The 25,568-nt window shown below is 40.7% G+C and overlaps 2 protein-coding genes across 3 annotated transcripts in view; both read left to right on the forward strand.

The window, feature by feature from the left end:
- The window catches only part of LOC139963795 (gamma-aminobutyric acid type B receptor subunit 1-like), a 144,274-nt gene that overhangs the window by 41,893 nt on the left and 76,813 nt on the right, over positions 1-25,568 (forward strand). The gene's annotated exons all lie outside the window — the stretch shown is intronic.
- Positions 19,721-21,746, forward strand: LOC139963829 (uncharacterized). The gene is made up of 2 exons (XM_071965013.1): positions 19,721-19,989; positions 20,443-21,746. The coding sequence occupies exon 2, from the start codon at positions 20,444-20,446 to the stop codon at positions 21,737-21,739; it is 1,296 nt and encodes a 431-aa protein (XP_071821114.1). The 5' UTR covers positions 19,721-19,989; position 20,443; the 3' UTR covers positions 21,740-21,746.

Genomic DNA, 25,568 nt, shown 5'->3' on the forward strand with positions numbered 1-25,568 from the left:
GAAGTATATACAGACTATATTGTTCATATTTGATATTTGAAGGACTAGAATTATAGCACAGGGTTGATTTCATTTCTATAATAAATATTAACGGCATTCCAGTTTCCACCAGATTCACTCAATATGCTTGTGAAATACCTGTTTTTACCTTTTTGGTTCAAATGCAAATAAATAAAGCAGCTTATATAGATAAATGCCAGATACATATTCTAGCTATATATTCTCCTTTACTATAGCTACAAGTAATTACCACAATAAAGCAACTTATAGAGATAAATGCCAGATACATATTCTAGCTATATATTCTCCTGTACTATAGCTACACGCTTACCCCAATATTAAAAGAAGCTTATATCTAGATAGAATGCCAGATACATATATATTCTAGCTATATATATTCTCCTTTACTATAGCTACACGCTTACACCCAATAAATATACCTTGTGTGTGGATCTGACCCTGGGTTATCGATTTCAGAGACACCGCGTGTAAAGATTGCCGCTCAAATTTTGGCTGTTTTCTCGGCGCAGGGTGTTGGCACCCACGCTGTGTATGATCTTCACAAGTTAACAGTGCCAGTTTTATGCCCCTAAATCAGTTTATCGAGACCTAAAGATATGAATTGGGTCTGTTCAGTCGGGATAATGCTCTTGAGCTGAGATTGCTAATATGATTTAAACCTCCGGTATGAAAAAGCATCTCGCAACGTCAACCATTCCAAAGAATTAAATGATGAAAAAATTGACGTCAGTAGTCGTTTGGTCTTTTGAATGTACTACGTACACGTACGTTGCAAGGCAAGTTTAAGAGCAAGCACGTTATATAGGATCTTGCATCTGATAGGTTGCTACTGAGGGGGGGAAAAATGAGCAATAGAAGAAAAATGCACTGCAATATTATAAGAAACAGAAGTAAAAATGGAGTGCCCAATAAATTTGATGATATAATAATTATTGCCTAAGCGAGCATGTCTATGATTAGAATTGACATGTTTTGATGCTACCCAGTACATCCAGTGTATCTCGCCATTAACATTATTGCTTTACACATATTCTTTGAATCTTTTGCAAGAAGACATATATAAATAAATATATGTATATATTACAATACGTTATTATTCGTTCAAGACGATTATAAAAACCCTTTACAGTGTGAATAGTTTGTTGGTATTGATCGTCCCTTTGAACCTCCACAAAGCAACTGCTTGGGAGGCGGAGTAGGTGTTGCCGGGGGAAGGGCTTGGGGCACATTTAGTTAAGTCCCTTTGACATTGGTTGAGATGAGTCAGTTTTAGAAGGGTCTTACAGGGGGTGAAGACTCGCGCACAAAGAAACGTCTTATGCCGGTAATATGACCTAGTTTGAATGAGGTGTAACAGAAGTGTTAGACACCACCATCGATCCCAGAAAATACACACACAGCTTGCTACCGTTGGTAATTAGACACTAGTGTACAGTCAATACATGAAGCTACGGTCAATACGCACAACACAGTGGACATAGCAGTGATGGACATCTCAGCAGGGAGTTGTTATGGTACTCCCTGATCTCAGGTCCAGATAAAAAGATAACAAGTTATCACATTTCATTACTGTCTGCATTTTGTAGCGAAAAGAAGAAAACTTCACTTGCAAGCAACGGAAAGTTAACTTTTTTTCAGAGGGCGGCACACGGTTTTTATAATTATCGTTCATTTCATTAAAAAAAAAAAAAAAGGTATATTTTTGCTCACTCTTTTGCAGCTGTCAACATCTTAAAATTTCTAGCAAAATAAGTTCTCAAGTATTAAAGTGCAAGATTTGCAACTCTCTCTTTTCATGTCTAAAACAGCTTATTCAACTGACCATCCTTATTCAGAAAGTCATTTATTCAAGGGAGAAGATACATAGTATCCATGGATACGATGTAATAGTACCACGTAGGTACAATTTTTGTGGGTTCCTGCTGCAAGGTGATAAAGACAGTAAATATGTAATGTCTTACTTTTTGTTTAATGTCAGGAAGTGTGTCTGACATGCTCGAGCAGTCATTTATTCCCAGCGTACGTGATCTCAACTTAGAAGTACTGGGACGTCACTATCTTATCGACCAGGGAGCTTGTCTATGTGAGGCCGAGCAGACTTTAGGAGTCGTTAATATAAAACTGCAAAGATGCTTGATCATCATTGGATGATCTAAAGTAAATTTCAAAAGTAAACGAAAATCTACAATCACCAAAAGAATGACTTAAGGTAGGACCTGTCAATGTTGATAGGTAAAGGTCAGTAATAGTCCTAACTAAATAGATTAAGCTTGGAGTACACTTGTCAAGATGATAGACTTAACGTTACTGATCTGTTTTTTCAAGAAACCCCGTTTGAAAATGCTCCAATTTCTAGAGAATTATGTTAAAGTCAAAACAGTATTTCTTCATAGAAAATATATTATATGTTAATATTAATTTTTTAGCAACAAAGCCTTATAACTCTATCCTCCCCTCCCCCCGTCCCCCCAAAAATAATAGTTCTTTAAGCTAGCTACAGGTGCATATGAGTAACGTACCAGCCAATTGTATAAAAAATTTAAAACTTCATTCGTCTGTGAGAATCTTGTATTACATTGATTGGAGGCTGTGCATTAATTATCCGCGGGAATGAAAGTCACCGTGTGCTGATATTTGATATTTAGGCCTACACAGCGCGTTGGAGGTAATATTATATCTGTCTGCCAGAGGTATACAGCGAAGCCAATCTAGTCAATAATCAAATAATCTCAACAGAAATTCATTTTCAAGCTATATAGGTATTATTGATCTATTGATCAAATAAAATTTCTTAGCATTTGATTCAGATGTGTTTCTTTTGGGTCTTGCCCCATTGTGGTTATAGTAAGTATTAACTATAGTATCTGGGCAACTGACTTGTCAAAATTATAAGAAAGTAATTAACATATCTCAATGATCTTTGTGAGAGTGACAGTGTATATGAGGTTGATTGAACTATATGTAATAAATTGAAATTTATATGCTATTGTGATGACATTTTTACATTGAACACATTCAAACTTTCTCTACTTAGGGGAATACTTTATAAAAGTATTTTTTACAAAAGTCATGATTTTTTATGATTTATTGATGATGATTTATTGATGATTTATTGATGATAAAAGCCATTAATTATTTTCCTTTTGGAAAAATTCTGCTCATTGCAAAATTTGTTAGGAATTCCGATCTACAATTCAGCAGCATACAATATGTATTATATACATCAACACTTAAGAGCATATATGTATGGATGTGTCAATCTGTGGGTTCAATTTTCAGCCATTGATCATTTAAATAGAGGTTGCTGTACAGATATATACGACTCCTCCTTGTCTCTCTCTCTCTCTCGTATTCTAAAATAGCCGCCACGAGGGATTTACTCTGACAGATTAAGTTTAAATTCTAGCGTCCTTGACCTTGGAATAGGACCTGTGGGTTCCCAGGACGATGAATGTAAATATACAAGACAATTCACTGATGAGTCGTTTTTCTGACTCGTCATTCCGGCCCGTGGATTGAATTAAAAGACAAAACATGAGAGGGAATCTAAACGTGTACGATACACTTTTAAACGAAGCTAATCGCCTTTGGTTATGAATACCGGGAAGAGCAGCGACCAAGATGCTAAAACTTATGTCGTTCATAAATTTGTACTTTTTTTCCTTTTCGGTTGTGTTTTGTCTGTGTGGGTGTGAAATTTTCTTTATATTAGTTGAATACAGAGAAGAGGAGTGATTTGACAGTTTAGCCTTGTAATTTAAACTGTTTAATCTGTGAAGATCTGTAATGATTAAGTGATAATATGAAAATATATGGGGAAATAAATAATGGATGATTTAAGATGATAAAAGTTTTGTGACATCCAAGTAATTAAGTCTCAAAAAGACAGCACTACAGAACTACTGTACTTTTGGTTTTTGCATTGGTTTCTTAAATGAAAGTTTGATTTGCATCAGTGGGTATTTGAACTACATGACTGTTGTTGACAAACAAGCAAATTAAAAGTAAAGAAAAGTGGGGGGAAAATATTATTGTAATAATTTACCAAACAAATGAATACTATATGAATACTACTAAACTGAATACTTTACTTTGATAGTATTTGTCAAGGTTATATCTTTTAATATATTCTTGTGTTATAACAGCCTATAATCTGTCAGTTCACACAGTGAGCTTTTAGTAATTATTCATCATTTATTTCAGGCACGTAAAATCCGATAAGCTTGTACATTACAGAATGAATATTTCGTTGAATTTAGCATATCCCCTCATAACGTGGCACAGATTGTTGAGCATTACTTGTACAATTGCATACACACAAACACTTTTGCATATGCATGGCATCTGTGTCTGACGTTTACCTCTTAGTTTGTGCTGGAAATTTGGCAAGAAAAATTAAAAAAAAAAAAACTCCCGCCGGTCTTACATATGATGATATCAGGCTACAAGAATATCTCTGGGTTGTTTTCTTCCCAGACGAATTTAAGGCAGGAAAACCCTGGAATTCCCTGGAATATAAGCCAGGAAAAGCCTGGATTTAACCCAGGGAAATCCGGGGAAATTCCTGGGCTTGAAAATGGTAATTCGGACAGGAAAAGCCTGGTAAAGCCTGGTTTATATAACTCATTTAGAGCCAGGTTAAGGCCGGACAAGCCTGGATGGTTAACCCAGGTTTACCCCGGAAAAGCCAGGTGTCTAGTGTGTGAGTGAAGAGCCAGGAAAAACCAGGAAAAGCCTGGTATATGCACACCCAGGATTACCCAGGAAAAGCCAGGTCCCTGTTTATATCAGTGAGGAGCCAGGAAAAGCCAGGTGTCCATGCTTACCCTATATAAATTATCTCGCTGGCTTAAGTTGGCAGTTACTTTTAGCTGATAGGAGGTTAGTGTGTTTGTGGTATAGGAAATTTTCATAACTTTAAAATCATGAATTATATGTATATGTAAGGGTGTTAGCGACTGAAAATAAACGTTTGTTCTTGATCAGAGAACTCTGGGTTTGGTGTGATGACCAAACACAGAACATAAAAATGGAACACTCAACTGGATTGGATCAAAATAAATTAAACTTATGAATAACAAACAATATACAGCTGATCTGAGCCCAGTCAAAGAATTAATAAAACGACTTAAAGTCGAGAGGTGCACCCAAATGTTAAAGTTAATACACTTAATTTATAAATCTGTTCTGGTGATTGGTGTGCTGGTGACATCAGGTACAGATCTTCCAAGACATCAGATCTTCCACGACATCAGTATAGTTGAACAGAATAAATTGTATGATAAATGTCCGATCCCAACAAAATAGTATCCTTTAATTAATAAGCAATAGTGTCCCAGGGTGTCCTTTCAGTAAAATACTGTCAGTTATAACAAATGGTGTCCCGGAATATCCTTTATGGTAAAATAATATCCTCTAAGTAAGTAATATCCTTTAAAGTAAATAATGTCCTTTATAGTAAAACGCGTGCCAGACTGATAGGTGAATATCACTCCTTCCATAAAATAATAAGGACTACAGTAACTTGATTTTATAAATTAAGGTTTAAAACAAACTATCCAGCATTAAAACTATATTTCTCGTCTTTTGCAACTGTCTTGCTCCAATACTCATGGCCAACTGCCTAACTCCCTATACCCTCACAAAACTCTTTTGTTCCTATAATATATATACACAGACCCCTTTTCCTGTGAGAGCTAATTTCCAGGAAGAACAAAGATAGTTGCTTAGCAACCCAGGAGAGAGAAATCTTAATCCCCCCGACCACAAAACAACTTACAAATATACTGTACAAATGTATAGCCCTCTGTACAGTGAGCACTGCACTAATAAACAAGTAAAACTATGGTACAAAAGAAAACTTTATGTAAGAGCTGACCATCTTACAACTAGCTAATACTGGGTAAAAGGCAAGCTTGGCTTTTCCTGCCTAGCCAGGACAGCATTCCACTCTCTTTTCCTACCTATTGTGGACTTGGGAGGCTGGGTGAAGCCAGGAAAAAGGCTGGACTTTCAAAATCCTGGCTTTTCCTGCCTAGCCAGGACAGCATTGCCCTCGCTTTTCCTGCCTAGTGTGGACTTGTGAGGCTGGGTGAAGCCAGGAAAAGGCTGGACTTTCAAAATCCTGGCTTTTCCTGCCTAGCCAGGACAGCATTGCCCTCGCTTTTCCTGCCTAGTGTGGACTTGTTAGGCTGGGTGAAGCCAGGAAAAGGCTGGACTTTCAAAGTCCTGGCTTTTCCTGGCTACCTGAGGCAGGAATAAAGCTTGGATATCCAGGGAAACCCGGGGTTTTCTTGACTCTTGCTTAAAAGCCAGGAATTATTTTCGTCTGGGTTTGATATTTTCACAGAATATTCATAAATCCTACCATTGCAATTTCATATCTGTTCTTGTTATAGTGTACTAGTGCAAATTTGTAATTATTCTTTGTTTGCCCTTTCAAAGACTGAAAGGTGGTGGTATGTATATTCCAGTCCTCCCCTCCTCCTTCCCGATCTGAATTGGACAGGGATTAAATAACATCTAGCCTATATGGGTTTTTTTTTTGCTATAAGGTATTATACTTACACATATGGTAGGCTACAATTGGAAGTCATTTAAATAATAGCTTGCCTATATGGTTTAATTCAAAGATTGCTATTAGGTTTTATACTGACACATGGTAGGCTAAAAACCTAGGCTACAATTGGAAGTCATCTAAAACTTGAAGAAATACTATGAAAAGTCACTTTTATTCTTCACTCCATCATGATTCCAGGGTGATAACAAAACTGTTATTAAAATACTGTACATTGAACATGTTTCATTTCTATTAAAACATTGCTATTCATGCTAATTACCTGTCGCCTGCAGATTGGTTTGCAATTCTTTTTATATCCTATCAAAAGAAACGGAAGGAAAAGAATTTTTCTTACACTAGTTTGTAACCTCTTTTAGATAGCCTAGCTCTATTTTATGTTGTTTATTTTGAGTCAGTTACGTATTTAACTCAGTGGTCAAAGCTATGTAAGCATTACTGTAACTCATAATGTCATATTAAACCTGTGTTTATAACCATGGAAACATGGCCGTGTTTTCCCGATAATACATATATACTACTTTACATGTCAGTCACAAGGAAAGCAGTAATGCACATCACAATTAGAAGATACTTTCTCATTTCGTCATACAGTTAATCATGATACTATTGATCGAGAGAGTCAAGCTATACCTTCCTTGGTGCTTATAGTTTTTACCCTCTCCGTTTTATTAATATCTGTGCCATCCACTGTACGCTGTTAGCGTAATGGCTCTCTGTATAGCTTTATAACTCTGCCATCATATTGCGCCATTTATTTATATATACATATATATATTCATTAAAACATTGATCTATACTCCAACCGTATATTTCCCTTTTTTTTTTTCTTCATCTTCTTGCCCGAGTTCTCATTTACACAGAAGAATTAAATTTACTACTGACAAGTTGAAACTGTCCTAATCAAATTGAGCTGTGAAAGTGGGGGAAATAAAAAAAAACTGGCCACTGTGGAGGACAATAGCAGGTTGATACAATTTATTTTGTCTCTGATTGTCATCAAACTGAAATATGCTTGTCGGTAAAACCTTTAGATGTATACAAATATATATATATATATATATATAGATATAGATATAGATATACATATATATACATATGCCTAGCTTCCTTCTTTACTCTTCTGTTGTATGTAATTTGTATTGAAACGAATTGAGAAGAAGGACGACTCATATCACTAGTTATTGGTCAACTTATCAAATCACAAAGAAAAGTACAACTACTTAAGATTTTGACAGTAATATACATGAATGCACTCGTTATTCGCACTCATTATTCACACCGCGATGGCCAGCAACAAATGATATATATTTATTGTACAAATATCTTACCGACAATACGTTAACTTTAAAAACAAATTAATTTGTCCGTCCATTGTTGTACATGTTACAAGCACGGTTGATCAATGATGATATAACTCAGGTGTGGTATATAAATTTCTTTTATCGATTCCCCGAGTAGTATTTTAACAGAATCGTGTGTCAGTGATACTTCAAAGACTTGAAAATAACATTTGGAAGCATTCCAATGTCAATATTGGCAAATCAAATGAGAGAATAGAGAATGATAAAAAAGACTTTCAAATCGATACCTGCATTTTCCTGGCAGGGAAAAAAAAAAATGTTCTCTCTGAATACAGAAGTGCATGTGACCCTGCTTTATTCCTAGGAACAAATGCAAGGAACAAGAATGGAATGACCGAAATTTATTCAGGGGAAGGCTTTGGATTTGGTAAGGGGGGGGTAAGGGGGGTAAGGATGAGTGGGAAGGGGGTGGTAGAAGGGGGAGAGGGAGGGAGAGAATGGGGACAAGCGAACAAGGGAAAAGGGACCAAGGGAAGGGGATAAGGCGGTGATGGAGGAGACGAGGAGAAGAGGATAGCGGAGTAGAAGACAGAAAATTGTGGGAGAGTGGTTCAATCGTTTGTAGTCTTTGATGAACAAACTTCCCCCAAATATTTACTTCAGGAAAATCTCATTCCATTTGAGAGATACTTTACCACAGAGTTTAATACCCTCCGACGGCTGAAGGCTTGATCAAGTCTAAATATGACATCATCGAGCCACATATAATTGCTTCATAGTTTTATGTAAGATGAAGGCCACACTTTTCCTAAATTTTACGCTTGAAATCATCGTTCGATGAGGAAACTTCTCCTTTCTGCCTTTTCAAAGTCCTAATGAACGTTGCTATTCAAGTTGTTCTTGTTATGTGTAGAATAGTTTTATACAAAAGTGCATTTTAATTTTTTTTAAATAGGTATTATTTGTATATCAATTTTGCTTTTTAACTGCATACATTTTCAAGTGGTTCTTTTGATAGCTTTGAGAAATCACAAGTTATATACTACAGTTGGGGTATAATAAGTGAATGAAAGAATATCAGAGAATAGAAGATAAAAACATGAGTAGAGTTGTCGTCATGCAATTTCAGCACAGTAATTAGCTCATTCCAATTTGTGTGATGTTATAAATTACAAGAGAGATTAATTCCCAAATACAGGTGTATTCAAGTTTGCCATCGAAATCAGTGTCGGAGAATGAAGAAACGATTAAGTATAAACTACCTTTCCCCATCTCGATAAAGCATGAATGACAGTCAAATTTGATAAACTGCCTTGATCCATAAAGCCATACGTGCAGAAACACATCAGACAGGTAAAAAGATTTGCTTCTTAGATATTATAAATTAAAAGAGAGATTAATTCCCCAAATACAGGTGTATTTAAAGTTTTGCCATCGAAATCAGTGTATGAAAATGAAGAGATGATAAAAAAATAAACTACCTTCCCCATCTCGATAAAGAATGAATGACAGTGAATTTTCAAGAACTGCCCCAATCCATAATGCCATACGTGTAGAAACACATAAGAAAGGTAAAAAGATTTGCTTCTTATATATTATAAATTAAAAGAGAGATTAATGTAGGAAAATAAAAGGAACGATTAAATATAAACTGCCTTCCCCATCTCGATAAAGAATGAATGACAGTGAAATTTCATGAACAGCCCCGAACCATAATGTCAGACGTGTAGAAACACACCAGACAGGTAAAAAGATTTGCTTCTTAAAAAATGTTCAGAAAAGAAGGACTTAGCGTTATAAAAGCCCTGGGAGCTTCGGAATACCAAGCACGGTTTCATAATCTATGATCTCGGGTGTAATCTTTCTGTAATTCCGTTTAATCAAAGTCATGAATGACGTAGAGAAGTGGGTTATGACAACATGATATGTGTCTGAATCCTTCACTTGACTAATTCTCTCTTCCTTTTTTCCTCCTGCAAAAATGTAATTTGATCAGGATCTTGCCGAGCTCTTCGGATCGGTAACATGTGACAGCTAGCAATGTGACTAATTTATCTAGTTTTCTCTCTATAATGAGAACAAATTTGATCTATTTATATACAGTAGGTTCTGTCATCTATTTTTATCCTTAAGGCCTGCATGACGTCACTGATATCGAGTCCGCTGTCATGAATTGTAACTCTTTTTTTTATTTTTATGTCTAGAGCAAGAGGATCATGCGACCTCTTCTATGTCTTTAAAGATAATATCAAAAGATAATCCCCTCCCCCACCCTCAGTCCTTCCCAACATCCTCACTTCAAGCAAAACAATATTGTAGCAGGGGTTACATTTGTATGTAGGCCTATACAATTAGAGTACATGTACTGTATAGGATCTGCTAAACCCTCCAAATCTTTCCTAGGTAGTTGAAAATCACACATGAGGCAACACATGCAGTAATAATACTTCGTGTAGAAGTTTGAACTGGAACGAACGCTTTGGGTTCTGTTACTCGAATATGACTGGTATAGGTTAGAATGAAACATTGGATCTATCTTAATACTATGTATTTGCACCAATATAAATAAAGCTGTACAGTGCATCCTGCAGTAGGCGGTGGAGGAGGGGAGGGAAGTGTCCAATGGGAGAGATATAATGGGGGGGAAGGGGGAGGGGGAGGAAGGTTAGAATTGCTTCATTTGTGCAAGAAAATATAGATTAATTTTCAGTTATTGTTGTTCATGTTTCTATTTACTACTGTTATGTAAATATTCTTAAGTCAACCTTTTGACAAGATAAGCTGACTTTACCATTTACCAATTACTTTACCAATTATATAGTCTGTAGTACTGTAACTGTCCTGATATATTGACCTCATCCTTTCCTCTCCCTCCCCCCCCACTGCCATCCCCTCCACACCGTCACACTGTTGCCCCTTACAACTATAGGTGTATGTGTGCCCATGGCCTTTCAGTATAACAGCTAGGTTGATGAGATTGTTACAAGATTATTTCAGGATTTGAATGCATGTTTTAAGCCTTAACATTTTTTTAAGTCTTTTAAATGCTTCAGAAATGTTTGCATTATAATTTCTACCATTTTGTGTGTGTAAAACTAAGTAGGGGCTTTCTTCTGTGGCAAAACGACAAGTAACAGAAACTACAAGGGACAACATACTTGTAAGCACAAAATACAGATACTGTAGGTTAATCAGCCCCACTTACTTTTACACATTCTCCCACATAGGCTTTGTAGTGGATAAGCAGTTTGCTAACAGTTTTTGTTTTATTTTGATTTTGTGCCATAAAAAAGACCTAAATTCAGCTGTGATATAAAGGCACTTGTGGTAAATGATGATTGGGTGGATCAATTATACACCTGACTGAAGGCTAAATACCAATTACATCCTTGAGATGCATCGCCAGGTCACATGATAAGTCAGGTGTATACTACCACCACCATCATCATCATCTTCATCATTAGTCATTACCGTAAAACACCTCATTAGATGCCAAGTAAGCAAATCACGTTTTCACAAACTTTTTAAAGTCGAGTGCAAACTTTCTTCTGGTCGCGTAGATTCGTCTGACGATATCGTCGGCGCGCTTAATAGTTGGAAGCATTCTTTCGGGCTTGGTTGGCAATTACGCATTTCAGATCAAAAGAGTGATAGCTGTAGCTGCAATGATCGAGAGAGGAAGCCCTAGCTTAATGAACATTAAAATGATCTTGTGTAATCAGTAAATGGCTAATGCAATCGAGATGTCAAAGATAGAAAGAGGGAATCTAAGAAATCTTGTTTCGAGGTGAATTACGATGTACGTCAACAGTGTTAATGGGGCGTGTTAGTCTTAATAGGCCTCTTTGCAGTTAATGCCTGACCTTGTACACGCATGCTACTGTTCTGTAATGGAGTATACTGTCGTTATGATCACTTTGTAGACTTTTATCAAAAAGGTATTTTTTTATCCCTTCTGTTTTTTTCTTCTTATACACAAGTCTTCTTCAAATTCATAATTGACATTATGGGAGCTAGGATCTTCAAAACCATTCTAGTATTGTAGTATGTTCATCCCCCCCCCCCCCCCCTTTATATGTTTTCATTTTGTTAGGCACGGTTGAACATGATCTTAAAGTGTAAGGATTCAGCATGGCATGAAATTGTGATATGGTGCAAGGAAAATGAATTGAGATACGTATTGGTGCGTGGCCATGTCAGTCAACGAAGCAGTCGCGATAATTTACTCCTTCCCATCCTTACTTTTAATGGAAATTCAAATCCCTGGCAATGTACATTGTTCTGATGATTCAAACTGCTGTTTCAGATTATTTAGATTTCCTCTGACTCCCCTCCTTCCCCTCCCCTCCCCTCCCCTACATACCACATTCTCACTCTCATCACCTCTCCCATATACCCCACTTTCCATCACCTCCCAACTTCCAGTACATTTCCTCTCCGATAACCCTTCCCTTTTCATCTCCCACTGCTCATCCCCTCTCACACTGCGGTGCTTGCATCATGCTTAGATTTTTTTAATTTTCAGAATTCCCTGAATCTGTGATTGTGGCAAGGGAAGTTTATGACAAATGAAGTCATTGAATTAAACCATGATGATTATGCAATTTGAAATTGCATAAAACTTATTAGAACTTAATAGACAGGCGGGCTAAGTGGTTTCAGCGGGAATGTTGGTAGGAATTTTGGAAGGTGGTTTTAATCAACAAAGAAAGGCGACTTCGATATAACATGTCGAAAGTTCAGCTCCCGACATGAAAACAAATGCTTTTTTATTTCTGAATACAACCGTCAAATAATCAATTCATAAACATGGAAAATAATATATATACAATCGATGAGAGGGCATAATATCCCATTACATGAGTGTCTTATAGATGTAAAATTAGTTATTTGATACAAATTCATGATCCGAACTACCTTCGACTTGACCAGTTCAGATAATCGGGGTTTTACTGTACAGTATATCATCTATCTCTGAAACTATAGAAATGTTATAGAAAAATGTGGAATGAAATTTGTGCTTGTGCAAGTAAAATTTAATAAACGATTGAACTTGACAATAAGATAATATATATATTATATATTATAATCCATTTACACTCTTGGATACTTCATGCTTTGATATTATTTGAAGCTAATTAAGAAGAATTATATCGACTAATTTTGCTCGGAAGAATAACCGATCAGGACTTTTGTCTCTTCTTGATATCCATAGAATGGAATAAATGAATTTGATGCCTGCAGCCCTTTAATGTGATCCATTTTTCATTTTGTGCAATGCATAATCGCGAAGAGAAGCTTAATCTTGTATATATATCACAGATAAACTACACGCTTTATCTCTGATCTACGCTTCGTGATGTTTCCAGGTGTAAGAGTTAATTCTTAAAACTTGGGCCAAATTTCTGTGTAATACTATTATTATGTCCACTTTAATATCTATTTTCTCAAATTTGAAGCTCACATTGCAGCATGCAACACTAGAATCTGGGTTTGGAACTTGCAGTAAAAATGCCAGAACTTCCCCTAAATGAGGCTGCTCATCATTCGTATATGTTGCATTTATAACTGTTGTACATTATGTTATAAACTACTGTTGCTATGGCAACCGTGATTTTCATTCGTATGTTAAGTTCACATGGACATGCAATATTTAGCATACGTGTGTTCTTGAGCTTATAACAACAATTTGATATCAGTCGCATGTAACTGAATACCCTCTGTTGACTTACTCTATATTAAATTTGAACTTTTGTCACGAAATCAAACTTAAAAGTAAGGGCAAAAAGAGGGGTTTTTGCAATTATTTCTTGGTTAATTTGTATTCCCTCCACTTTGTTTGCAACCCTGCATCAATAAAACATTGATCACTGTAGTGATAAATTTCAAGCTTGATGGTAGAGTCTGACTAGTTGTCGCTATGGCGATCAAAATCTGGCTGATTGTGAGGAGGAAGGCTTCAGCTTTTCTTGGTCCCATTCAGAGCTAAGTACCGTTGCTCATGTCTATCTGGAAATAATTTTGCAAACTCCAAACTAGAGTTAACAGATCACTGGCAGGGACGGTAGTTTCAGACAAAGCTTCAGAAATAATTCAAATTATTTTGTATCGTAGCACCAGAAGTGACTCAAAAAGAATGTTACTTTAATACGAGAAATACATGATGTCCCGTCCAATTTAAGCTGTGACAGAGGGGGGTTTATTTACAGCTTCAGTATCCGAGAGACTTAAAGAGGCAGTTTGCGCAGCTGTGAAATGTCAACATCATTTCTTCAGCTAATAAATTAAGTGTTCTTTAAAATTGATATTTTTATGGCCGATGAAAGAAGAACTTATTCTTACCATCTCTGTGAAATTTGCATCCAATTCCTCAATTTGTATGATTTAATCGAGATAACAACATATGAAGTTGACATGTTTTGTAGCAACTGTGAACTTGAAGCAAACAGGTGTGATGTCATACTGTAGATGCACTCACACAAATGCACTCCTCATATCCAAGGTCAAAACTAAGTATAAGAAATAACGAAAAACAAGACGTTCTGCTCTTGACCAGTGTGCAACCATGACAATCTACAGTACGTGTTTGCTTCAAGTTCACTGTAATACTTATTGTACAAACTTTGACAATTTTCAACAATCATCTCAGATACACACTGTACAAGAATTACAGGCCAATTTTAACCCATGATGCTTTAATATTATGTTCGGATCCTTCACATTAAGGCAAAAATAAAATGTTCCTCTGGACTGAGGGAATATTTCACCACCACACAAGGATAATTATTCTGCCTTTTATAGTTCATAGCTACACAAAAGTCACTTTAATAAGATTTCCTGGCAAGCAGAATAATGATGATAGGGATGAAAAACAGACTTAATGATTGATTTAACGATGTCATTCTTTGATATCCAAGTAAACATCTTGGCTATAATACACTCACCATGACAATAGAGGCCCATATATGTCATGGGTGGTGTTACCTGGTTGTATCTGAGTGATCGCAGGGACTCAACCCTTCATCAAATGTTGAATGTGCAAAAAAATTTTTTATCAAGACATGAAGGGACACTATAGTGGCATCTAGCATTTATGAATAATATATTACTTCATGGTATCGTATGTTGTGATGGTGAAGTCATGAGGTCTTCTTGGCAAGTAGCAGTCTCTGTTGGATTCAGGTTAAAACAACGATTGTAAAATAGTTGATCAGTGACATGTACCATCTTATCTGATATATCAAAAAACAAGTAGAAAGCCTTATCGTTCAAAGTGGAGAGTTTTGAAATAACAAACTTTTTTTGGGATCACATAGCCGCATTTTTCTGGTAAATTTGTTGTATAAATGTCAGCAGAGGGAATGGAATAATATAAAAGTCAGGAAGTTTCCACAGTTGTCGATGTAGTCCACGAATCATTGCTACAATGTGTGGGACATTGATAACCTAGCTGAAAATATCCAAGGAACATAAAGCTAGGCCAGACTGACTACCACTAGAAGTACTCAGTAGAATTAAAAAAGTTATGAAATTAGTCAATATACATATATATCATCCAAGCGCCCACTTATAACCAAGAAATGTTCTTCTTTAATTGTGAAGGATATTTCTGGGAAGGAAGTGTGTTCTTTTATTCATCCATAGGCATGCACTTTCTGTCGGATATACGTGTCCTTAAAATTAAGCCTAACTGCAATAATAAGGTGACTCAAGACCTAACTTTGTGTCGTATACATCTTCGGTAAATGTGAACATTGCAAATTTGAAGACATCATCTGCTGCTAGTTGATAAAGCAAAATTCCATGAAATTTGTTTTAATTAGTTTTTAGGATACGATTCTTAATTAGACATCTATTAACATCTTTATAGTTACGAAATATTTTAATAATTAAATAGAAAGAAAACCTGGTACAATTTCCATGTGGCAAGACTATAAGTGAATGGACGTTTGGGTAATTTTTAGCATACGTGCTCTTTCTTTCTTGTATCAATTAATAAGGTGAGATCGTGACCTTCCAATGAAGAGGTCACATATATATTGGCTTTCTTCAAATTACTACGAATATGTCCGTCCTTGTGGTTACTGAAGTACTTGCAGCAGTCTTGACAGTGTGTTAACCCTTCGAACCAGCTTGTACGCGAATGAGATGTCATCACGTCGACAAACAGATAATGAATAAAGTCTCCTTGAAACCTGATTGGTTTTCTTCCAGTTCTCCACTTCCGATACTCCTTCAAGGTCCTTGTTGGACGGCCTAATTTATAAATAGCCAAAAGGTATCTGAAACGTCTTTCGACGTTTGGTACAGTGTCCAGTTACAAGCTTTTTTGCCCCCCATAGATATTTGTAATGATCACTATGTAAACACTCCCACATAAGTGGAGAATGACCACTCCAAAATTTCCGACCAACCAACGAATGGCCGTCCTATTGGCTATAGTGGAAGTACTCGAAAATTAAAAAAAAAGAATGAAACCCTCATCACAGTTGAACTTGAGAAAGGGAGTAAACAAATGACGAAGGTCTTGTCTTTTTTTTCTACTCTTTAAGTCTTTTACCGCAGAGTTGTGAGATCAAAACGTGCGATAGCACATCGGCTAATATCCAGCATCGTGCAGCTATCTCGAATTACTTGAACAAACATTGTAGAAAATGACAGCTGGCTGCTATGTGCTTTAATTAAGACAACACGGTTGAAGAGATATAAACCGTCTATATCGTATATTAAATGTCAATATTGAAAAAGTCTCATTTGTTATCGTAGCTAGCTCGACCTTTAGCTCTTCAAAGAACATCTGCTCTCGTGAAATTTATGTATCAATTCCGACAGAAATTCCGCCGATCTGACATTCCATCAGTCAAATCCGTATGTGTAGATCTCAAATATGGCCGGCCTTAATTAATATCGCAAAACGAAATGAAGAGTTATAAGACTTGTCCTGTAAAAAAATAATAATTATAATAACAGAGTTATAATGCGCACGTGTATCAACCCCAGAAAAAGGCGCTCAAAGCCCAAGGGCGCTCAAGTAAAGCACATGACGAAGATGAAGGATCAAACTATCACTCTCAAACAGTCTTTACATAGCAAAATGTCATTCTCATTTTGGCTAGCTGTGCTCAGTACAGGATTTCTTTCAATTTGCCAGTAACTTAAATTTCTCTGTATCTCTCTCATTTTGAACGTGGAACAGCGAATTAACGCTTTTTATAACCGCGAATTTCCCAGGGAGTCATTTCTCTACAAATCCCAAGCCATGCATCAGAACTTTATTCACAGAGTCCATACCTGGGATGGATTTTAATCAAGCTTAGAGATTATAATGCATTCCATACTTCTAGGGAAGGGTAGTTAAAAAGTTATTATATGGACCTCTTAAATTAAATTAAATTGCTAGTATGTAGCAGTTTTCCAACAAAATATGGTTATAATTTTATAATTATGTATAATACCCAATGTGACAACCCTTTCTAGTCCAAGGTCACTCAAAGGTTGCTATCTAACATTTAATTCCTTTAAAAATTCCTCATGATTGATGCAAATTTATTAATAACAATCTTATTTTGTTGTCAAGACTCATTCTGTAGCTACAGTTTACCACCAAATCCGATCCGACTGCTTATAAAAATAGTTTGTAATATGATGGAATTCAGAGCTTGATAAGACATGTCAAGTTGTTGTTTTTTTTCTTTTACTATTTATAATTTTAATTTTGTAACCTTTATCAGTATACATGCCAGAAAATAATATTTCTTTTTACCATATAATTCATGTGTGTTTATACATACATGACCTCTGTTCTGGTGAAGTATGTGTTTGTGTGTGTGATTCACTTTACTGTAAATTATTGTATCACACCTGAAATGCATTTAACACAATTACTCAATGATATCTCTTCTAGACAATCAAAATGTCTAAAATCGGCAGATTTTGGGTCACAGAACCATCTAACACAGATGAATTCAGTGTAATTCTCATGCAGGGCTACAGTTGCTACTTATTGATGTATTCAGTATAGGGTGGTTGTATTGTCTACCTAATTTACACTGCAGGATTACATGTGATATAGCTATAAAAGCTAATTTTCAGATGACCAAAGTAACCATCTTAGTCAACTTTATTTTCTTCAGAGACAGGTCCCAGGCCAGGAAAATTCCTTGAAACTTTACCCCCAATATGTTAAAATGATTGATTTTTATTAAAGTAGTCATTAAAAGTTCTTAATAACCTCTTTGTAATACACAATAGTGCTTTTTCTTCTGTTGCAATCACTTCATAGATTATGAGATGATTAAGCTTGAGACAGTCTGTTGTACTATATCAATATAATATCAATGCTGCATTGGAATACACCCCCCCCCCTCCACCCAGTTCATAGCAGGTCCCTAAATGGCCCATCCATAAATTTACGGCTAAAAATCGGTATGATTGCATTATCTCTGGCAAGACGAAACGTTCAATAATGTTTCTACTATAGATAGGATCGATGCAAAAAGTTACTTTCCAGAGAGCAAAATAATGCATATTGGGTGTTGGTGAGAATTTGTGCACTATAGCTGGCATTTAACGTAATTTTGGGAATTAAACTCGGCTGGTTATGCAAATATGCATGCATTTGTGTCTGCATGGCTCAACATGTTAGGATATTAATGTTAACTTAGAGGAAGTACATAAGGAATAACATGTAGGTTGTATGCACCTGGTGGATATCTCAGTGCATGCAAGTTTATAAGTACTTCCTGAGAAATACCGGGACAATTCAGCCAATTAGAACACTGAGATAGACCTCCACTCTGTAATGACAGGCAACCGTCATCGGTCTGACCTCATGAAATTCTTTGTGATTAGTAAAAACTTGAAATTGTAACATGATACTCATTAGTGAAGACTCCCAATGAACTATGCATTAGTGGGTGAACAGTGTTGGTATAATCTCGGCTAGCAATATATATAGCTTACCAAAGATCATTTGAAATGTATTCTTCCTTAAGGAATTGAAGCTCTAACGAAGACCCTCCTCTAATAATGGCACCGGTCTGTTTGACATGGTCTAACGGTTGCTTAATTCTTGATGTTGAGAGAGCTCCATAATATATACTGTACAAGATTATAGTTATGAATTTATTTTATCTCTGGCATCTCAATCTAAGGGAGATGAACCCAACATAGATAGAGCAGAGTTATTGTTCTCATTAAAATAGATTTGTCCATTCATGTTTTGAGGGGATGGGGGGTGGTGGGGTATGCATTATGTTGTCATTGGAGACAGAAAAATATATGATTCATAGAAGTAAGTTCATATACATGTAAGTTCATGGAATATGCTCGTAAAATACAAGCCTGAGTCCCTGATTGTACCCTAATTCACTCAGGGTCCTCCCGCAGGACTGATTCAATATATTTGACAGCGACGTGTTTGAGTCTTTTTAAAGATTTACCAATAAGTTAGGTCATAATTAAATTTTAATATAATAAAACAAGAAAGGGTTAGAAATAAACGAAAATGTTGACCATCTATTTCAAGAACACAAACAAAGTTATTCGTACTGTTGACCATGGTCCTTCCCCCAATCCTACTGTACATTCCCCATCGTTGTAACTTTGTTATGCCTGTCTGAGTAAACTCATGCTGGTATATTGAAATAAATAATAGACAACAAAGTGTTTCAAGATTTTCCCTCCACTTTGGCTTTACTCTTTGAGGTTGCAGCGGTTATCCCATAAACTGGCATCTCCCATCTGTGCTAGATTTCATGGTGTAACTGTAAAAGTCAGCGTTGATTATACCTGCTGCTGTATGGTAATATTTACTTCGCTCCTCGCTTACCTGTCTCCTCACAACCTTAGCACCTCATTCTACCGTGCCTATAAAGTCCTGGTAAATAAATAACACTGTGCGCCCTCTATGACCGGACCCCCCTTCCGGTCCCTCCTCCTTTTTCATTCTACCATTCCAAGTGCCTACACGCATATTTTTCTTGTGGATAGTTTCCTTGGAAAATTGTCTTGGTTTTCTTCGACGATCGCCGGAAGTTTTTTAGCTTCGGATCTTTAGAAGTTTGACAGTCCTTTCCTGACCGATAAGTATCCTTTTTATCAAAAAGGGAGGGTTTTGGGGACTGTTTTCGTAGTGCGTTTCCTCCTCGGGTTGGTTTGCGGCGGGGTTAGCAGTTCCGCGAAACTGCCTAGGTTCCCGCCCTATTCCTCCCCACGCTATAGCGTGTTGTTGTTTTTGTGTTTTCTTAGCTTGTTTACTAGCTTTCTTCCCCCCATTTAGTTTCTCTCGTCCCCCCTTTGGGGATTCATATTGCTCACATATATTCACTCTTTTTCGTATGTATTTCTCGCTCTCTCATTTTTGTTTCAGCTTGCATTTTCATGTTAGGCCACCCCGTAGCGTTACCTTGTTTACCGTTGCTAGGTTACGCTACGCTCCACCTAAGCCTAATTCCCTCCCTAGTTCTCCCCTCTTACGTTAAGCTTCTATTGTTGTTCATTTATCACTAAGAAGTAATCTTCCTTAATCCGGTTATTCAGCATGTCACGCAATCCATTGAAGTGCATCAACTGCTCTATGTTTCGCCCAGGCAGAGCCTGGGACGAACACGACCTTTGTCCAAAATGCAGATCCTGCACTCGACGAGACCCCTGCCTGGTGTGTATTAAGTTTACACCAGCTCAGTGGCAGGACATCGACCTGTGGCTTGAGGGCTTACGTAGCAAGCTCCAGGGAAGGCTGGACTCGATCCCGAGCGCAATCGGGGCGCCGGAGGTTCCAGGAATAACGGGAGATAGAGAGGAGGAGGGAGTAGTAGAGAGAGAGGTGGAGGAGAGTGGCCAGGAGAGGGCCGAAGGAGAGAAAGAGGTAGAGAGAGAGGAAAGAGAAAGAGAAAGAATTCCCCTAACGGCCCCGGCTACGTCCGGATCAGTTACGGCCAGAGGGAAGGGCAGGAGCAAAGGCAAGGCTCCTGCCAGGAAAAGACCTCCAAAGCAGAGGCACAGCTCGGCCGGGCTGGAGACTCCGTCTCAGTCCGGGCCGCAGCTAAACAGACCCACAGAGCGCGGCCCCCCGGCCGTGGGAGGCTCGGGTCCTAAAGAGAGAGCAACCGAGGGGACGCGGAGACGGAGCCGGTCCCGTTCCAGGGAGCCGGACAGGGAGCCGGAGAGGCGGGTTCCGACGGAGATCCCGGCCCGAGAAAGTAGGGAGAGAGAGTCCTCCCGCCGACCCAGAAGGGAGAGATCGGGGTCGCATACAAGATCCCCAAGACGTAGAGAGAGGAAGAGATACTCTCCAATCTCCGACGAGTCCTCGGACTCTTCCGACGATGGATACAGAAGATCCAAGAGGAGGCGCCGGTCCCCGAGACGGCGTCAGGAAGAGGAACCAGCTTGGCTTTCCAAACTCACCGGCCTGCTACGGCCCCTGCTGGAGCAAAGGACGTCCACGGTAGCCGACGTGGCACCGGGCCCTACCAGCCCCGTATCGACCATGGCCCCGCAACCGGCCCCGGACCCGGACGCTCTGGATTGCAGAGCGTCGGTGAATCTTTCCGGCTTGGAGGACGAAGGGGAGCCCATAGATCCAGATCCTCTCGACTACGATCCTATGGAGGACAGCTTTGGTCACAATTACGAACCGGAGGAAGCACCCGTGACAGGAGGAGCCCTCCCACAGGAGCTAATAACACGGGCGGCAGACATATTCAGACGACACCTGGGGTTCGAGGAACCCGAGACGCAACCGCAGAAGGCGGGCCGGGTATCAAAATTGACGGCGACCGGCGAAGCGTCATATAAGCCCAAAACTACCATACCAGTAGACGCAACCTGTTAGGACAGATTTGAGGCCATTGCCAACAAGACCAAGTGGACGGCCTTCCCGGCCAGGGCAGATAGAGCGGTCAGGGTACCTGACGAGGCATGGAAGGATCTATTCAGATGCCCAACCATTCCCCAGGAGGCCAAGGAGAGATTAAAAGCCGAACAAGGGGCCTCATCCACACACGTGTTCAAGACCCCGGACCAGAGGAAGCTAGAAGAGCTTTTGGTAGAGGTGGACATGGCAGCCCGTTCGGGCATGAAGTTCGCATCGGTACTAATGCTATCAGCCGAAGTCCTTATGCGACACCACCAACAGCTCCCTGAGGACAGCAGCCAAGTATCCAGGGACGAAGCGGGCCAGCTCCTCCTGCTGCTGGGCCCCCTCGTCAGACTCGCGTACGATCAATTTGCAAGGGTCGCTACCAGGTCCGTTAAGGCCCGTAGACAAAACATCGTCTCCGCCATCCACTGGCCTTCGACGGAGGCGAAGGACAGAATGCTGGAACTACCAATCCTCGGGGAAGACCTTTTTGCGGGCTGCTTCCAAAAGAAACTCCAGGAAGAGGTAGCCCGAAGGGAGACTCTGGCCAAATCAGAATTCCGACCCCCACCTACCCAGAGAACCAGACCCTTCCGCCCGAGGGAGAGCAGAGCACCTAGGGGAACGAGAGCAGCACCCGCCAAATCTATGAGCAGAGGAGCTCTCAGAGGCCGAAGCCGGGGGGCAGCCTTCCGTCCAACCCGCCCCTGGGCCCCCAGAGGAGGCAGAGGCTCCACGTCGACCAGACGGGACAGTGACCGCTCCTCCAATCGACCAGCGTTCGCCGCCCAGCCCTAGGGGTGCCCACCTCACCGCGGCCATTCCGCCGGTGGGGGGGAGACTAACAAACTTCTCCCAGCAATGGGAATTTATTGGCGGGGACAAGTGGGTGTTGGACACAGTCAAACACGGGTACAAAATAGAATTCTCCTCCAGCCCACCTTTCGGGGGCGGAGGAAGGCAGACACTCACACCCACGGACCCCGTCAAACGCTTAGCCCTAGAAGGGGAAATTCTGGCCCTGCTGGCCAAGCAGGCAATTACAAGAGTTCCGGAAGAGACGGGACCACTCTTCCGGTCCTCCTTTTTTCTGACCAAAAAACGGGACGGCACCTGGCGTCCCATTCTAAACCTAAAACCCCTGAACACAAAACACATCAGACCAAAACACTTCCGTATGGAGACCTTAAACTTAATATTACCCCTACTCAGAAAGGGCATGTGGGCGGCGACCGTAGACTTACGGGACGCCTACCTGCACATCTTGATACACAAAGAACACCGACGATTCCTAGCGTTCCGGTACGCAGAACAAGACTACCAGTTCCGGGCGCTCCCATTCGGCCTAGCCACGGCTCCCAGAACCTTCACGAGAGTCGCGGGAGCAGTAGTCGCCTACCTCAGAAAAAGAGGGGTCACCCTCTACGTATATCTAGACGACTGGTTGGTAGTAGGGAACAGTCTATCGGAAGCAACCAACAACGTCCACAAAACGCTCCAGACCCTTCAAGAACTGGGCTGGATCGTGAACCAGAAGAAATCACGGCTATCACCCTCCCAGACGATCCAGTTCCTCGGGGCCATACTGGACTTCACCACCGGGGTAGCCCGACCCTCAGAAGAAAGAGTCGCGGCAGTCAAGGCGACCACACAACAGATCTTGGCACACCGGGGGTCACCAACGGGGACATGGCTCCGGGCCCTGGGACTCATGGCCAGCCTCGTCGATATAGTGAGACTGTGCAGGCTACACATGCGACCTCTGCAACTGCACCTGCTGAGGTCCGCAGACCCTACAGACCCAGACAAAACAACGCTCATCTACAGGTCAGAGGAGGTCACACAACACTTTCGATGGTGGCTCGACCCAAACAACTGGAGTTCAGGGGTACCCTTCGCGATACAGCTACCAATGACATCGATAACGACGGACGCGTCACTGTCCGGATGGGGAGCTCACTGGAGCAATCGCACAGCATGGGGGACGTGGTCCCAAACAGAAACATCTCTCCACATCAACATCCTGGAGATGATGGCGGTCAAAAGAGCCCTGGAAGCTTTCAACGACCACGTACAGGGAACGATAACCACAATCTTCACCGACAACACGACAGTGGTGGCCTACATCAATCGGCAGGGGGGCACCCGCTCAGAGAGACTGTGCCGACTCGCGTGGGAGGTGATAACAGCGGCCGAGGACTCCGGCACGATCCTAAGGGCTTCCCACATCGCAGGCAAGCTCAATGTGATGGCGGACGCCCTATCCAGGGGGCATATAGACCCCAACGAATGGTCTCTGGAACAGGAGACTTGCGACAGAATCTTTTCGATCTTCGGCAGGCCCACGATAGACCTGTTCGCAACACACAAGAACAACAAACTCCAGACCTTCTGTTCCAGACGATTCCACCCCCTGGCCTACCACACGGACGCAATGTCCCTCTCCTGGGACCACATGGATGCGTACATCTTCCCGCCGCTATGTATGATCGGACAAGTCCTCAGGAAAATTCGGAACTCCAAGGGCAGGTTCACACTAATAGCCCCGTTCTGGCCTCGCAGACCCTGGTTCGCCGAGATCCCCCAACTCCTCATGGACGTCCCAGTGAGTCTACCGGACAAGCCCCACCTACTGTCCCAGAGACAGGGAACTCTCTCCCACCCAGACATCAAGGGGTTACAATTAGTTGCCTGGAGGCTGTCCGGTCTTCCCTACGACAGAGAGGCTTTTCAGAAGCAGCTGCCGCGATGGCAGCCGACGCTAGAAGGGGAACGACCGCAGCGACTTACGATTCCCGTCTGCGGAAGTTCGACCAATGGTGCCGACCGAGACAGATACTGCTGCCTGCTGCCTCTGTGACACAGATAGCCGAGTTCCTCCTCTCACTCTTCGGAGAAGGGAAACAAGTCTCCACTATCAGGAATTACAGGTCGGCCATCGCTGCCATCCACCAGGGCTTCCCAGATGGCTCCACACTGAGCAATAACCCGTACATTGCACAACTCATCAAAGGCATGGCGAATCGTCGCCCACAGATCAGACGGCTGGCCCCCTCCTGGGGACTCTCAGCAGTGTTACATGCCCTGGCAGGACCACCATACGAACCAATGGCTAACGCCTCCCTGGCTGCCCTCACAAAAAAGACACTCTTCCTCGTCGCAGTTGCGTCAGCAAGAAGGAGGAGTTGCCTCCACGCCCTATCCACCAAGCAGAATCACATCAGATTTGAGGGCCACGGGGTGAGGATGGTTCCAGACCCGTCATTTATTGCAAAGAACCAGACCTTGACCTTCTTGCCAGGAGACATTTTCATCCCGGAAATTAAGACCATGTCATCAGTAGCCGAGGACAAACGATGGTGTCCAGTCAGGGCACTGAAGTGGTACCTGAACAAGACAGAGAAGTTAAGACAATCAACTTCTCTCTTCATCATACCACGACCACCCTACGCAGCGGCCTCCAAAGACACTCTATCCAGGTGGCTAGTAGAGATCATACGCCCGTTCACATCGGGGACCTCCCGACCAAGGGCTCACGACGTCAGAGGGGTCGCGGCCTCTACAGCCCTATTCGCCGGCATCCCGGTAGAGGACATACTCAAAGCAGCAGCGTGGAAAACTCCAACTACGTTCGTCGCCTGCTACTTGACCGACACTTTACACGCCGAAGCGGCATTTGGTAGCGCGGTGATGCGAGGTCCGGTGGGTAACAGGTCCCACCCCTCGGGCCTCCCACCATCGGGCAGTGCCACTCGGTGCTAAGGTTGTGAGGAGACAGGTAAGCGAGGAGCGAAGTAAATAT

Source organism: Apostichopus japonicus, chromosome 22 (genome assembly GCF_037975245.1).
Source record: "Apostichopus japonicus isolate 1M-3 chromosome 22, ASM3797524v1, whole genome shotgun sequence".
Taxonomy (NCBI): domain Eukaryota; kingdom Metazoa; phylum Echinodermata; class Holothuroidea; order Aspidochirotida; family Stichopodidae; genus Apostichopus; species Apostichopus japonicus.